The following is a 16899-nucleotide window of genomic DNA, read 5'->3' on the forward strand; positions in this document are numbered from 1 at the left end:
CTAGGGTAGACCCTGGGGGCTGTGCACTGGCGTGGCACTTTTTGCACGAGGCAGGAGCAGCAGAGCAGCTTGGCACAGCCATGCCTGGGTTTTGAGGGAACTGGTGGGGTGATACAGGGTTACCAGCACCTCTTCCTCCCCTCCTGGTGCATGAAGAGAAGATGTAGAGCCAGGGACTGGCTGTGTTTTGGGAACATGGATCAGCAGCTTGGGGACATGTGACCTGCCCCATTTACTGGTGAGCACTAAGTTGAATGTGCAGTGTTGTGTGATGTGAGGTGTCCACCATCCACCTTTCTGACATCTTCTCTGCTTGTCAAAGTAAGGGATGGGGTGGCTTCCATTAGGAAGATTTAGCTGCTGGGGAGTTGGTGTGGTACCACCACAGTGTGGGCTCCCAGCAGGCAGGGAGAGGTTCAGACTAAAGAGGCTGGCAGCAAACTGGCGTCGGTGAGGGAGACATGATGAATGCATGGTCAGAGGGACCAGGCCTGACCTTGTCTTGTGTATTTAGGTGATTTACCCCAACCAGTATTTGGTGTGCATGTGACATTTGCTTTCTGTCCAATATTTGAGAGTACATGCTTTGCAACTTGACCTTGGGCTGCAGATGCTCCTGACTCCAGAAGAACAAATGGAGATGGGGGAGGCATTAAGAGATGTGGCTATTCTTCCTAGTGGCTGCCATTTTCAGCAACATAATGGAGTCATGACACTGTTGTTGTTGTTGTTATCATTGTTATTATTATTACCCCGGCCTTACTGGTCTCTATTTCATGAGTGGTGTCTTCAGTTAACTTTCCGAGGTGTAGGTGTAATTTTGAAGACTGAACCCAAACTCCTGACCTATGAATGAATGATGAGTTTTGAATGGTAGCCACTGCAGTGATGGTGAGAAACATAACAGTATGACCCTCCATTCTAGAAATTTAGGCTAGTAATGCTGGTGAGCATTGCTCTGTAGGGAAACCTTCCAGCCCTAAATCATGCAGGTACAGCGGGCACCGTAGAAAGGCAGCTGGAGCTGGCAGCTGGAGTACAGGGCTGTCCTATGTAGCCTGGAGGAAGGAGCTTGAGCTGTTGTGCCTGTTCCCTCATTTGGACATGGGCTGAGTGTGTGCACTTACCTGGCATTAAAATATGCATGGAAATCAGGGAACTTGAGGGCAATGCTGTCAGGGCAAGGTGTAGGCACTTTGCAGTACAAACTTTTCTGACAGCCAGTGAATGTAGGTGCTTCAGCAAAGTCTTGTACCCGTAAGGATTTCAGGAGGCAGATAGCAGCCTGCTGTGGAGCTGCTACTGCTTCCCGGCGTGGCTGGTGGTGAGGCTTTCCGTGCAGCCTGGGCTGCTGTGCTTTTTTAAAATGCCTTGCATGGAGAAAGGGCAGGCCGTAGCTCTGGAAGGCCATTTTTCCTAGTTTTCCATGCAGGGCTCCTGAAGATATCTGAGGGGACATGCTTCTCCCAAGGAAAACATGGAGCTGTGTCAGTGAAGAGGGCTAAAAAAAACCCCCAACTTTTTAAAATATTATTCTTACTTTTGTATGATTTTGATGTATGAAACAGGCTCATAAATGAAACAATACTCTTTTTGAGGTTCTGCCTCTAAATGCCAAATATTTTAAAGACATTTTTCCAAGGTGATTATTGAAACTCTGTATTAAGAGATACCTCATTTAATCTAGAATATGCTGATTGACATGACGATATTTTCAGCAGATACTGTGCCGCAGAGTCTGTTATTCTCCACGACATAAATAACTGCTGGACTGTGTGGGCAACTGGCGGCTTATGGGTAACCTCTTTTCTGGCAAAGAAATAATGGGTTGTTTGTTCCTCCAGCTGAAGTCCTGATGTGTTTTGATGTTTCTGATTTACATTTTTAGCGCTGTTCCTGATACCCTTCAGTGTTCTGGGAATGATCTTTAAACTTAGTGTTTATTTTGGAGCGTTGGTTTTCCAGCAAACAAATATGTGATTGGCAATTAATGGTTTTACTATAAATAAACATAACCGAACAGTTCAGCTTTAAATAGTGATCTCTGCTCTGTGGAGCTTTTAATTGGGTTGTGCCTGCAAAGTTGAACCTTTCCAAACACGCAACAGGCTTTGAGGGACTCCCAGCTGCGTCAACTGAACTGGCTGAGTTGGAAAGTTGAAGCTGTAGTGGTTTGAGTTAATGTGTGGTTAGCTAAAAAGCGGTTATCATCTCGAATATCTGTGCATGAGCCAACCGTTGGAGGGAGGCAGAAGCATGCATGGTATTGGTAAGGGTAACTTGTTTGAATGCGGTGGGAGTTTCAGCGTGCAGAAGACTTTCATGGCTGTGGCTTTCCCTTGGTGGCTGCGCACTGGGGTGTGGGTGCCTGGTGGAGGTGGTACCACAGGCGGTACCAGAGGTTCTTCTGTTCAGTCAAGGCAGATCTGTCTGTCTGAGCACCATCAGCACTCCTTTGTGTGCGCCAAAAATATCAAGTTGGAGTATCCCATTCAAAATAATTGGATTTGGCACCTTGCATGGATTCAGGTATTTCTAATGCAGATAGCAGTCCAAGGGCAGCTTTGGTGGAAAGCTTCTTCCTTGCAGACACTGGGCCTTAACACATGGACTGGAAAGGAAATGTTTGGTTTTCTGTAGTAACTTTGTCCGGTGTAAAGCTGACTCCGTCGTCTTATTTCCTACACAATGTCTGCAATGTGGATTCCACTTACATGAGAAAAACTGTGATGTATTTGAGCAGATATATACATGTATTGCTTCTTACTTAGGCAGGTTAAACAATTTCCATGGCCTAAGGTGGATGTAATTTTGAAAAGTAATGGCAAGAGCCCTTTCTCTAGACTCTGCCTGTTTGAACAAATGGCAACATTTCTGATTTTTTACACAGGAAGATTTAGAAAGCAGCCACTGTACTTATCAACAATCATTTTTCTTTGTTTTTGTCAACAGTTGTGGGCTTAGGGTTGGTCCGACTTTTCAGAGGCTACTTCATCAGAGGGCCAGTGGGAGGCCGTTTTTTGGGAGTTGTCTTTCAGAAAGGTGATTGCTCTGCAGTGCCTGGAACTCAGACACATGTAGACATCTCTAGTTGGTTGTAGACAACTGAAGAGGATTGCTCCAGAAGCAGAAGGCAGCACTGTGTTATGCCTGCAGCATAGCAGCAAGTGCCAGCACCCTGCAGATTCCTGCCCTAATGAAAGAAAAATGTTTGCTGCTAAATCTAGATTTCGTTCTCAAATCTCAAACTCGTTGAGAATCTCAATCAAAATATTTGCTCCTTGCACTTCAAGCATGATCTCTCTCTATTGCTGTGTGTCACAGCCATCTTGAAGAGAAACGGCATTGCAAAACCAATAATCTAGTTCCTACCCTCAATAAATATTTTTTTTAATCTCTTTTTTTTCCCTCCCAGAATCATAAGATTTAGGTATTTCTCAAGTGGCTGTTCAGTTTAATTGTGTTGTGGGTTTTTTTTATCTAAATGGCACCTGGATGCATCCATATGTCTTCTTCTGAGAATTCTTCCTGGATTGCTTAGGCAATGCCATTTTTTCCGGTCACTTTGAGTGTTGCTCCTGCATGGACCAAACACCATCAAGCTATGGTAGAAACTGGAGGATCAGCAACCCTGTTGAACTTTGGGACAGCAAGCCTGGTGTGCCATGTTCAAGAGCATGCCTCTGCCTCTGTGCGTGGTAAATGACACTGCACTGATTAGGGGGACATGTCCCTCAGTGCTGTCACAGCCCTCCTGGCTCGCCTCCCTCACTTGGTCCCATGCTCTGTCTGCTCATTCCTCCCGTGACTATCACTTCTTATTCCTATTGACTACATCCATACCTGCCTTTTCAGCACTAACTGCTGCTGCAGGAAGCAATCCTGCTCACACTACCTCTCTGTCACTCAGCAAATCATTTTGGGATAAACCTGCAGTTGGGCTTATCCCAAGGCCTGGCATGAAATGCTTTAACCCACAGTCCCTTTGTAAAATACTTACTGGAATGTCATTACTTTGGCTTGGCATCTCATAATCATACAATCATGGAATGGTTTTGGTTGGAAGAGACCTTTAAAGGTCATCTAGTCCAACCTGTTAGTCTTTTCCCTTGGTCTCCAATTTATGTTGTGGTTTTGACATGGAGCTGTCAACTGGGAAGAAGCTTTTGAATATCCATCTCTCTTTCAGCCACCCTCCTTTTGCTCACATACGAAGGTCTGGACCATTTGAGCTGCCCTACCTCCACACACACAGTGTCTGAGGGATATATATAGTATTTTTTTCCTCTGAGAGTTACAGCTTACTCCAGTTCTTACACCTACATACCTATTATGGCCCTGGAAACAGTAGTTGTAAATCTCTTGGACTTCTTTCTTACTATAAACTATATCCAAATAGTTTATACGAGCCTGTGCAAGCTGTCAGAAAGAGTATGTGCAATATCCCGAACACAGAGCAGACCGGTGGCAGAGGCCAGCAGTGATTGGGACTAATGGGAGCAAGTCTGCAGGAAAGCTACAGTGGAAGAGAATGTAGGGTGGGAACTGAGCCTTGTGTGGGGAAGGGTGGGAGCTGCTTTTTCAGAGCAGGGACACCACATTCGCTTCAGTGCCGCGCTGCAGCTCTCATAGTGCTTATTCCATTGCTGTGTTTCACTGGGCACTGTAAACGGTAGTGATAGGATTGCTCTAGGGTTTTGTACAGAAGGCTCTCTGGTCTCAGTTGTATTTATGACTTGCATTATAGTAGAGGTAAGATTTGCAAAGAGACAAGTCAAATCACCACTCAAGTCCCAGTGTGTGCAGCTGGAAGATGCTGCATGGCAGGGTGTGATTCTGCCTGCTGATCCTTGGCAGCCCTCTGGGTGCATGAGCAGAGCCCTTGCCCCTGAGGTTCAGAGGTGCAGCTCAGTAAAGAATTGGCTGTTTGGGGGTTCCAAATTAATGTATAGTGAAGGGAGAGCAGGGGAAAGACCAGAAATGACAGGGGTGGAACTCCCCAGTCCTGGATTTTTTTACATTGACATTGTACGTAGAAAGAGCTTTCAAACTAGGACTCCTTGGAGGGAGGTCAAAATAGATTTATGAGATAAAGTTAAGGGGGGGAAGGCAAGAAATAGTATAGTTGAGTGTGTTTCATAAGGAAGTAGATAGCCCCCATGAAAATAACTGGCTCATTTTGAAACTGCCCCAAAGCTTCTCCATTTTACAGTGATTAAGAAGCAGAAGCCTGCAGGGATTTGAGATATACAAAGCATGAAAACTGGGTGTCAGCCTTTGTTTCCCTGGGGGCAGACCACCAAGGGACAAGCTCAAATCCCTTGTAAGGTGGCTCCCAGGAATTCCCTTTGGACAGATCTCACATGGTGGCAAATTATTCCTCCCCTCTCCCCCCTCCCCTACCATTTTCCCAAACCATTTTATCCTCGAGGGGGAAGGGAGGGTCCAACAGACCCTTTGCACCCTCTCCCCAGGAAGATGAATGATGCCTGGCTCCTGCTCACAAGTGGATGCATTTGCTGATGAACTGATACCTGGCAAAAATTGGTGTTGTATAGAAAAAATCCCCAGCACCTGCTAGCAAAACAAAGTTATTCATAACGTACGGCCGGGTGGCTAAATCTTCACTTCCTAGGGACAGCCTGAATTACACTTGCTACATGCTGAGCGGCCTTTCTCCCGTGTGAAATTATATGCAGGCAGCAGGAGGATTTGCAGCTCTGAGGAAGGTTAGGATTTATAGTGCTGTCTCTTGCAAGGGCTTACTCTGCAGAAATGGTCATTTTGTCTTCATCTTCTCTTTTTGGGATAAACACATCATGATATAATCATATATATGGAAAAGTGTATCTTTGTGCTCATCAGGGAGCAGGTAGCCCCATGAATATATCCTCTGTTGTAAATCTGTTGGTGTCAGTCAAGTTTTTCCCCCCTACTGCCTAGAGTTGAATACACATTTTTAATTCATTTCTGTATGGTACAAATTCTAAATTCTTATTCTATATCCTGTTTTCTTCTCCTGGTCAGTAAATTATTAGCCTTTCCTAGATGGGTAAATTATTGTGGAGTGCAACTCAAGGAAAATTTCTGAGTGAAGAAAGGGCCATTTAAATGTACTTTTTCCCCTGTTCTCATTTGGCAACATGCTGGTGATAGTGCCTGTGTAATGAGGGGACAGTATAAAATCCACGGTTACCTCTAATCTGTACTAGAGGTTTGCTGGTAGAATGATGCCTTGGTCTTTAAACTTCTAGATTGATATCTTCCATGCACCTTCAATATGAATTTTCAGGAGTTCGGAAGAGTTTTCCATGGTTCTGTACTATGGAAGAGACTCCTTCCAAGAGAGGGCACTGACGTACACGGGCTGTCACCTCCTTGTTGCACTATTGACAACGGATTGTGAAAAGCATCATTTCCTATCACTGATGCAGCTTAACATAAGCCTTAAATAGGTAACAGTTACAAACTAGTCAATATGCTTTGTAAGCATCATTGCACCCTTTTTGCAGGTCCTCACAGCCCCATCGTGCAGAAGCTTTTGTGTAGGCAGATTGCTGCTGTTGGTAGAAAATAGTACTGAGAACAGAGGCTCCATTCAGGTGCATGGATTTGCCTGTGTAACAAGTGTGTAGGTTTGGTATTTTGATGATTAGAGTATAAGAATAGATAGGCTACTGCCAATGTTGACATCTGAGTGAAAGGAAGAAGTTACCTGTAAGATTGAGGTCACTTACAACAAAATCAAGAGCTTCTGACTCCACTACATATTATTTAGGCTTAATATGCATGTGAAGTTAATGTTCTTCTACCTCCTTTTCAAATATATCTTTTTGCTGTAGAGCTACTTATTTAATAGAACTTAAATAGCTAACTTTTGAAAAAAATTGTGACAACTTTCCAGAGAAAAGAGTAATAACTCCAATTTGCAGTATTTTTCTATGCCATGAGGTTACCACTCCTGTTCTGTGTGAGGAGGCACCCCCCTTTTCCCAGCTTCCCCAAGAGAAATACCAGTCAAGGTAAAAATCTTTACAGTCAAGGTTTCTTGACCCTCGTTTCCCACATATACATTCCCATTTTCATATACAGGTCCATAAATGCCTTGACTCTCGGAAATTTGTCATCTGAAATTGAGAAACTGTTTTTTTTCCTCCCAGCCCAGAGAGGCCTATAGATAAGAGCTCCTTGTGGTGTAGATGGAAGTTAAAGCACAGATTGGTTTCTTCTCTCTTCTCTTTCATAGGACCTGTAGAAAATCTTAAATAGTTCTATTGTATTAGCTAGTCACACTGCCTAAGTTAGTCTACATGATGGTCAACTGGAAAAATCTTTATCTTCTTGGATGTTATTCAGTTTGGAGGGTAAATAGGGAGGGAGGAGAAGGCTCTTTTCTTTTCCTAATTGTGGCCTCCTAAAAGCTTATTCCTTCTGCTTGCTGAAGAAATGTATCTGCTGTATTCCTTATATTCTATAAAAGTCCTTTTGGCTCTTGTTTACACAAGAGGCATATGCATTGTTTTCTTTTTCAAGTATGGTATGGAGATCTTTGGAATTAGAAGAATTAGCCTAGGGAGGGGGAATCAAACAAAGGATCACACGGCACTAGTTTCATATCTGCACATTAAATTAGAGCCACAATTTTGGTGTGCAGGAATCCTGGCAGTTCCTGGGCCTTGAGTCTTCCTTCTCAGCCTGGTGGGGTGTTATGTTTGGATGCATCCCAGACTGGAGGTTGCCAGAACCAAGATAAGAAAAAGGAATTACACTTATAAATCTCTCAGTTCCTCTAAGGAGTACCAGCCACTTACAGGGCCCTGCAGCTATTCTGCAGGGTTTGGGTCATGTAGTTAATCTTTGTTCAAGGATTGAAGGAAAGTGACAGAATGGAGATCTGAATGTGAAATTTTAGAGTTCTCCATGATGTTCAAGTTTATTTTAAAGAGTATTAAAAATCAATACACCCCGTTCGATTCCTTCATTTCTTCCTTCACACTTCAAGGCCAGAGTATGTAATGTAAACTAGAGTAGAAAGATGCTGGAGTCCTATGTTGTGGTATCTTGTCACATCCTTGGGTAGTTACAGGGAGTCTTTTTTTCTTTTAATCTCTGCTTTTGTTAGAATTGCTTCTTTTTTTTCTTCGGACTAACCATGTTGAGCAGTAGCAGGGGACTATTTTTTTTTTTAGTAGCTCCTGCCCAAGCCTTTCAAAATCAAGGAAAAGTAATCACAACCTTTCTCTTCACTTGAAACCATAACATTTTTTTGACAAGAAGTGCTGTTAAAAAAATGCTTCTTAATTTACAGTGGGTTGCTTTGTGCTTTGTTTCTGTAACCTATCGCGTTACATTTCCTGTGCCTTGAGTATGTATGTATTATGAGCTCTTAAAAACAAATATGCCAGAAGAAAGGAATTCAGTAAATGAAGAAAACATTCTTGGGTAGCCCAAGTGGTAGTTTAATAGCTCATCCATTGGGACTTTCAAATAATACAATGATGATGGCCATACAAATATATGGATAACTTCAATGAGGAGCTTGTTACAACTCTGCATACCACATCTGAAATGAAATCAAACTCTTAAAGTGCTGCCTGATATGAAGGCCAAACTTTTCCAGTGCCAACCCTGAAATTACACCCAAAAATACACAAACTGTGTGTTTGTGTATACATATGTATCCATAACTAAAACATGCATTCACGAACATACACACACACACACATGTTGTTTCTGGGTGGAAGTTAGTGTTTCAGGGCTGATCCTGATTGCACTGAACCACTAAAACTGTCTAGACTATTGACATGACTAGATTTGCAGCAGTGTATTTGAGATTAGCTCTTAGCCCTGGCTTTCTCTAAAAATAGATAAATGGAATAGGAACATAAGGATGTCATGTTATATTGTCTGGGATATCCACAACTTCTTCATTAGGTTCACCTAATCACATGGCTTTGTAAATATCTGCTTTGATAGAGAGCACAGAGAATATATGGCAGTATGTAACCTTGGGTATGGCTAACCCGAAAGTAAAGTTTTAAATCATTTTTGCTTGTAGCAAAATTTCTTGGGAAAACTGAGTACGGTGGACGTGGAAACATGATGTTGATGGCCATGAAGCTGCCCAATGTTGAGGGTATGTAGTGATAGGACAACAGGTAATTAATGGCTTTAAATTTTAGATTAGGTATAAGGAAGTAATCCTTCACTATGGGAGTGGTGAGGCACTGGCACAGGTTGCCCAGAGAAGTCGAGGGTGCCCCATCCCTGGCAGTGTTCATGTCCAGGTTGGATGGGGCTTTGAGCAGCCTGGTCTAGTGGAAGGTGTCCCTGGCCATGGCGGGGGCGGGGGGATGGAACTAGATGATCTTTAAGGTCCCTTCCAACCCAAACCGTTCTGTGATTCTATGAATGATGAAGAGAAACCAGCTTAGACTGAACTATGGTGTGGACAGGAGAAACTAGACCGAGTGAGACATAAACAGGATAATACAATTAATTTCATTACTCCAAAGAGACCTTTTTCTGGGAAGCTGCTGAGCTGCTTTGAAATAAAGTCTGGGTGCTTATATGAAATGTAACATCAGTCTCCATCATAAGCCAACAAAAATTCACTTTCTCATAGCAGTGGGGAGACGCTGGTATTGCGGTATAGATGGAGGATGCTGAAGTGCTTTTTATGAAAGGCAGCAATACAGTGATTGTACTGTTGAGTATTTTAATAATGCCACATCACAGAAGAGGCGCAGCCCTTTATTTTGTTATAAGTTGAGTCTCTGTTATTAGAATTTCTCATTCCCTTTGGCTGGCTTTTACTCAGCAGTATACTGTATATCGGTTGTATTTTATACTTGAGAGCATAGTCTCCCATGCTAGGCTGAAGCAGCAGCTTTTAGTGGCAATAGTCAAGTGATCACATAAAGCCCCACAAAAATAAGGGACTTTGATATTGACACACTGGTGGATTAAGTTGATGAATATTTGCTGTGCTGAAAAATGAGGTGCCAGTGCTCTGATCTTTTAGCCGAGTGAAATGGCAACAACAATAAAAAATCTTTCCTAGCTGAAGTAGAAAAATTCCATCCTGGATCTCCTGTGGATCAACATGAGCATGGGGAGAGGGAGAGCACAGGGAGACCTGATGTCTTACATACACAAAGCATATTGGAGAATCGTGCGTATTTAACATATAAACTTTATAGGATGAAATGTTAATCATAGGACTTGCTTGATGTGCGCACAACAGTTGAGTGGGCATATTCAGAAAACGAACTGCTGCATGTAGTTCTGTGGCCATTTGCCTGTCACTGGGGAATACAGGTCCAGGAGATGATACAATCTTACATTTGTGTTTTCTTTTTAAACAGTTTCCCTTTTTTTTTTGTTGGTATAATAGAACAGAAAATAAGAAAGAAACAAAGTGCAGGGGAGGCTTGCGTGTTAAGTGTATTGAAAGATGAGTGCCTTGACGAACACTTGGGAGAACTGATCAAATTGATTAATGTGTTAAGCAATGGGATATAGACTGTGGGATCAGGAAGTTAAGTGTTTTGTGTGGACGTTGTAACATCAGTGCGATAAATTGATTGTCGCTAGTACTTAAAACTGCAATAGTCATTCAGTTATATTGCAAGTGATAACCAACAGGAATTCATATTCCAAAACTTGCATGCAATTTATAAATCTCCTAGGGGATGTTGAAATCATGTTGGAAATTTAAATTAACCCCTGTCATTATTGACAACTTTTCCTATCCTATTCCACTCTGTATTCTAGCTTGGAGAAAACTGCGTTTTCAAGCAGCTTTTAAATGACAGTGAGAACAATGTATGTGTGCAGTGGGTCTTTCAGTAATTGCCTTTTAAAATTGATTTTTATGATTTTCATAAGTAGCAGTGCACGTACTCTGTAACAAAGAAGCTTATTCACACTGCCTCACTGTAAGCACCTGCCTGGTTTCCCCAGGCTCCTTTCCTCTTCTTTCAGTGGGAAGCAATAAGCAGGACCTTGCTCCCAACTTCAGTCGCATCCTCCAGCAAACTTCAGCCAGTGCCTCCACTTACCCTATCTCCATTTAAACTCCCAATTTAGACCACTGAGGCAAGGCACTGGGGCTGTTCCACAACAGGGCTGTATGGAGGAACTCCAGATCTTCCCCAAATGGCTGCTTATTATTTGCATTTGAATACTTAAACTTATAATGAGCCTTTTGAAATCAATGGAAAAGCTCTCACTGCTTTGAGGTGGCTGGAGTGAAGCAGACTGAATTGAGACAGAGTGATGGCAGTGGAGCCATGTGGCTCGTTTGTAGCCAAATTCTACTTGGGGTTGCCGAAGTAAAATGTGGTGTAAGTTGGAATTTACTCCATCTGAGCAAGGATGTGTTTATGCTCGTGCTGGTTGGGGTGGCCCGCTGACAGCCTGAAAAGAAGTAGGTTGGAGGCTTTCTTATGTTAGGATAGCAGTAGTACCCAGTGAATGGAGCATTTATTGGACATACAGGAATAAATACTCATCTGTGACCTTATTTAGGTTATGTTTCCCAGTGTACTTGGTGGAAAGTGGTGACCGTAATTACAGATGCATTGTGGTACATATGCAAGGGTAGAGTTAAGTCCTAAGGGCTCTCTCAGCTGTGTTGTTTCATAACCTGAATCTTTATCTGGGAGCTTTATCAAGCAGTTTTATTTTTTTCATTGTATATTGCCTGTTCTCAGTATCTGGGAGTGTGTATGTATATGTGTAAACAATTGCATTTAATTAGATATAATTCTTCATTAATTTTGATTTTTCTAAAGGTACCTGTACTTAAAATAACGGCTAGGTAGTGACTTTTATGTATAACTTGTTCTTGGTGGCTCAGATTTCGTCAACCATGGGATCTTTCTGAACTGTCCGTAAAAAAACTGCTAACATTTGACTATCACAGTGCTACATTTATAATGGAAATACTGTCTCCTTTCCAAATATTGGGACTGAAAAGGAGTTTTCCAATATACTCTAAAGACAAACAAGTTTAGGCTTAGTTGGAGCTGCTGGTAAATAAAAAACATGATTTCTTTATGTGGTTCATCCTCTTATATAAACTTTTTCAAATGTGTGTGTCTGATTTTAATTATTTTTTTTACTGTGATTATTATTCTGGACTGTGTGCATGTGTGTATAAATGTGGTGGTAGGGTCTCATAGGGGATTTTAAGTTTAAAAAGTGTATATACTTACCTATATGTAGTTATGTATATGCACCTGGGCACACTGGGGGCTCATGCCCAGCCGGCTGCCGACCAGCCCCCCCAGGCCCTTCCCCGCCGGGCAGTTCCCAGCCCCCTGCCCCCAGCCCGCAGCGCTGTGGGGGGCTGGTGTGACCCACGGGCAGGGCCCGGCACTCAGCCCTGTTGGGCCTCATACAACTGGCCTCGGCCCCTCGGCCGGCCTGCCCAGACCCCCTGCAGAGCCCCCTGCCCCCCAGCAGGTCACACTGCCCCCAGCTCGGTGTCCTCTGCAAACCCACTGGGGGTGCGCTCCAGCCCCTCGTCCAGATTGTTCATGAACGTATTAAACAAGAGTGGCCCCAATCCTGAGCCCTGGGAACAGTGCTTGTGACCAGCCACCAGCTGGCTCTATCTCCATTCACCACCACTCATTGGGCTCAGCCATCCAGCCGGCTTTTTACCCAGCAAATAAGTACACTTGTCCAAGACACAAGAAGGCCAGCAGCATCCTGGCTTGTATCTGAAATACTGCAGCCAGCAGGACTAGTGAAGAGATTGTCCCCCTGTACTGGGCACTGGTGAGGCCGCACCTCAAATCCTGTGTTCAGTCTTGGGCCCCTCACTGCAAGAGGGACACTGAGGTGCTGGAGCGTGTCCAGAGATGAGCAACGGAGCTGGGGAAGGGGCTGGAGCACAAGTGGGAATTGCAGTTGTTCAGCCTGGGGAAAAGAAGACTCTGGAGTGACCTTATTGTTCTCTACAACTACCTGGAAGGGGGCTGTAGGCAGGTGGGGGTCTGCCTCTTCTCCCAGATAACTAGCAACAGGACAAGAGGAAACAGCCTCAAGTTGCACCAGGGGAGGTTTAGTTTGGAGATTAGGAAAAATGTCTTCACTGAAAAGGTGGTCAAGTATTGGAACAGGCTGCCCAGGGAGGTGGTGGAATCACCATCCCTGGAGGTGTTTAAGAAACACACGGACGTGGTGCTTAGCCACATGGTTTAGTGGTGGCCTTGGCAGTTCTGGGTGGATGGTTGGACTCAGTGATCTTAAAGGTCTTTTCCAACCTTAATGATCCTATGATTCTATAATTCTATGACTCTGTGCACATGCATACATATTACACACACATGTAAAAATGTAATCCATAACTGGTGCATGCGTGTGTGTGTATAGTGTTCTGTCTTTCTGTTTTGTTAAATATGTAGTGACTAGTTGTTACATTTATTTTTAATTAAAAACTTAATAAGCAACTTTGACATGTACTTCACAGTACAGTTTTTATCTCTTGATCAACTATTTCCTGTTTTCTCTCTCTGTTACAGGGTGAAAGAATGATGTGATGGAGATGAATATGGGCCGCTGGTCAGGCTCACGGCCACCTCCATCATGCCTTGCCATTCTGATTATCAAGCTCCTGGCCTCCATTTGCCCGGTAGTTCATGGGACTGCCCCTCTTGGCTTTCACTTTACACATTCCACTTACAATGCTACGGTGTACGAGAATTCTGCAGCCAGGACCTATGTCAACAGTCAAATGAGGATGGGCATCACGTTGGCTGACCTTTCATGGGATATCAAGTACAGGATAGTGTCTGGTGATGATGAAGGCTTTTTTAAAGCAGAGGAAGTCATCATTGCTGACTTTTGCTTCCTAAGAATAAGGACTAAAGGTGGGAATTCTGCTATATTGAACAGAGAAATCCAGGACAACTATTTATTAATGGTGAAAGGGTCTGTTAGAGGAGAGGACTTGGAAGCGTGGACAAAAGTGAACATCCAGGTTTTGGATATGAATGACTTAAGACCTTTATTTTCACCAACCACATACTCTGTCACAATAGCGGAAAGCACTCCTTTAAGGACTAGCATTGCACAGGTGACTGCAACAGATGCGGATATTGGGTCCAATGGTGAATTTTATTATTACTTCAAAAACAAAGTTGATCTCTTCTCAGTTCATCCTACAAGTGGCGTTATCTCGTTAAGTGGCCGGTTAAACTATGATGAGAAAAACAGATACGATCTTGAGATTTTGGCTGTGGACCGTGGGATGAAGCTTTATGGAAACAATGGCGTAAGCAGCACTGCGAAGCTTTATGTTCACATTGAACGTATAAATGAACATGCCCCAACGATAAATGTAGTAACCCATATTCCCTTCCCATCAGACAAGGAGCCTACCTATGCAGTTGTTAACATTGATGACCTAGATGAAGGAGCCAATGGAGAAATAGAATCTGTTTCTATTGTGGCTGGAGATCCTCTGGAACAGTTCTTTCTGACTAAAGAAGGTAAATGGATGAATGAGTACAAAATCAAAGAAAGAAAGCCTATTGACTGGGACAGTTTCCCATATGGTTATAACCTGACCCTCCAAGCGAAGGACAGAGGATCTCCTCAGAAATTTTCTGCGGTCAAATTGGTCCACATTGCTAGTCCCAAGAAAGAAAGTATCCCTGTGAAGTTTGAAAAGGAAGCATATGATTTTTTGATCAGTGAATTTTCACCTCCAGGTGTGGTGGTTGCAGTAGTTAAGCTGATGCCTGAGCCACAGGGTGTGGAATATAGAATATCTCCAAGTGAAGAAGCTGAGTATTTTAAGATCAATCCCAACACAGGCCTTATTACTACTGCTCGTCCTTTGAAAATCATTGAGAAGGACCTCTATGAATTACAAGTATATACGAACAAAGGTGGTGATTTAAAAGCACAGGTTACTGTCAGGTTAGAAGATGCCAACGATCACACTCCCGAGTTCCAGCAGCATTCCTACAGCTCGTTTGTCAACGAAAGTGTTCCTGTGGGGTCTAGTGTTTTGACAGTTTCAGCAGTTGATAAAGACAGGGGAGAAAATGGATACATAACGTACAGCATTGCCAGTCTGAACTCACTACCATTTACAATAAACCAGTTTACAGGTGTCATCAGCACATCTGAAGAACTGGATTTCGAGTCGTCACCAGAAAGCTACAGGTTCATTGTGAGAGCTTCTGACTGGGGTTCTCCCTACCGCCATGAAAGTGAGGTGAACGTCACCATATACATAGGCAATGTCAATGATAACAAACCCCTCTTTGAAAAAGTGGCATGTCAGGGAGTGATTTCTTCTGATTTCCCCGTTGGTGGTCACATCACTGCTGTTTCTGCAATAGACATAGATGAGTTAGAGCTTGTGAAATACAAAATAATCTCCGGAAATGAACTTGGAATTTTTTATTTAAACCCTGACTCTGGTGTCTTGCAACTTAAAAAATCTCTAATTAATTCTGGCATAAAGAACAGCAATTTTGGCCTTAAGATAACAGCAACTGATGGAGAGAACTTTGCTGATGCTATGTTTGTTAATATTTCGGTAGTTCATGGGAAAGTGTCTTCAAAGACCTTTAGCTGTAGAGAAACTAGAGTCGCTCAGAAGTTAGCAGAAAAATTACTCAAAAAGGCAAAAGCAAATGTGAAGCTGAATTTGGAAGATGGTTTTCTTGATTTTTATTCAGTGAACAGGCAGGCACCGCATTTTGACAAATCCTTCCCTACTGATGTAAAGGTTTCAGAGGATCTGCCAGTTGGTGCCACCATCCTGAGGATAAAAGCATATGATGCAGACTCAGGCTTTAATGGAAGAGTACTTTATACAATTTCTGATGGTAATGTAGATAGCTGTTTCAACATTGACATGGAGACAGGGGTACTTAATGTTCTTATGCCCTTGGACCGTGAGAAAACAGAGCTCTATCTCCTTAATATTACAATTTATGATTTAGGTAATCCACAAAAATCTGCATGGAGACTGTTGACTGTTACAGTGGAGGATGCAAATGATAACAAGCCTGTATTTTTACAGGACAGTTACTCAGTTAATATTTTAGAAAGTACAAGTCTGGGTACAGAGATTATCCAGGTAGAAGCCAGAGATAAAGACCTAGGATCTAATGGTGAAGTGACTTACTCGGTACTGACAGACACCCAGCAATTTGCTATCAACAGTTCCACGGGAATGGTGTATGTGGCTGATCAACTAGATCGGGAATCAAAAGCAAACTACACACTCAAGATAGAGGCTAGGGACAATGCAGAGAGTGGCCATCAGCAGTTTTCTGTTGTGCCTCTGAAGGTTTTTTTGGATGATGTCAATGATTGCTCTCCATCCTTTATACCATCCAGCTACAACGTGAAGGTCCTTGAGGACCTGCCAGTTGGCACTGTTATAGCTTGGTTGGAAACTCATGATCCAGATCTCGGCTTGGGAGGCCAAGTCCGTTACTCGCTGGTGAACGATTACAATGGGCGGTTTGAAATAGACAAAGCAAGTGGTGCCATCCGCTTGAACAAAGAGCTCGATTATGAGAAGCAACAGTTCTATAACCTGACTGTGCGTGCAAAGGACAAGGGGCGCCCGGTTTCTCTCTCTTCTGTTTCTTTTGTGGAAGTTGAAGTGGTGGATGTAAATGAAAATCTCTATACCCCCTATTTTCCTGACTTTGCCGTCATTGGATCTGTAAAGGAAAACTCCCGCATTGGTACAAGTGTTTTGCAAGTTGTTGCTCGAGACGAGGACTCTGGAAGGGATGGAGAGATCCAGTATTCCATCAGGGATGGCAGCGGCCTGGGGAGATTCAGCATAGATGAAGAAACTGGTGAGTTTTGTTTCTAATTTCCTTTCCCCTTCGTAGAGGTTTTTGCAAAAGC

General features: G+C 43.1%; 1 protein-coding gene across 8 annotated transcripts in view; it reads left to right on the forward strand.

Moving 5' to 3' along the window:
* Positions 1-16899, forward strand: part of FAT3 (FAT atypical cadherin 3) — a 425303-nt gene that overhangs the window by 79731 nt on the left and 328673 nt on the right. For all 8 annotated transcript variants that reach the window (XR_005102452.1, XM_037376330.1, XM_037376323.1 and 5 more), the window contains exon 2: positions 13536-16847. Coding sequence is in view for 7 of the 8 variants with exons in the window: in XM_037376330.1 (XP_037232227.1) it covers positions 13553-16847 (3295 nt within the window). In the remaining variant the exon portion in view is untranslated. The remainder of the gene's footprint in view (positions 1-13535; positions 16848-16899) is intronic.

The sequence above is a fragment of the Falco rusticolus genome, chromosome 2 (genome assembly GCF_015220075.1).
Source record: "Falco rusticolus isolate bFalRus1 chromosome 2, bFalRus1.pri, whole genome shotgun sequence".
Classification (NCBI taxonomy): domain Eukaryota; kingdom Metazoa; phylum Chordata; class Aves; order Falconiformes; family Falconidae; genus Falco; species Falco rusticolus.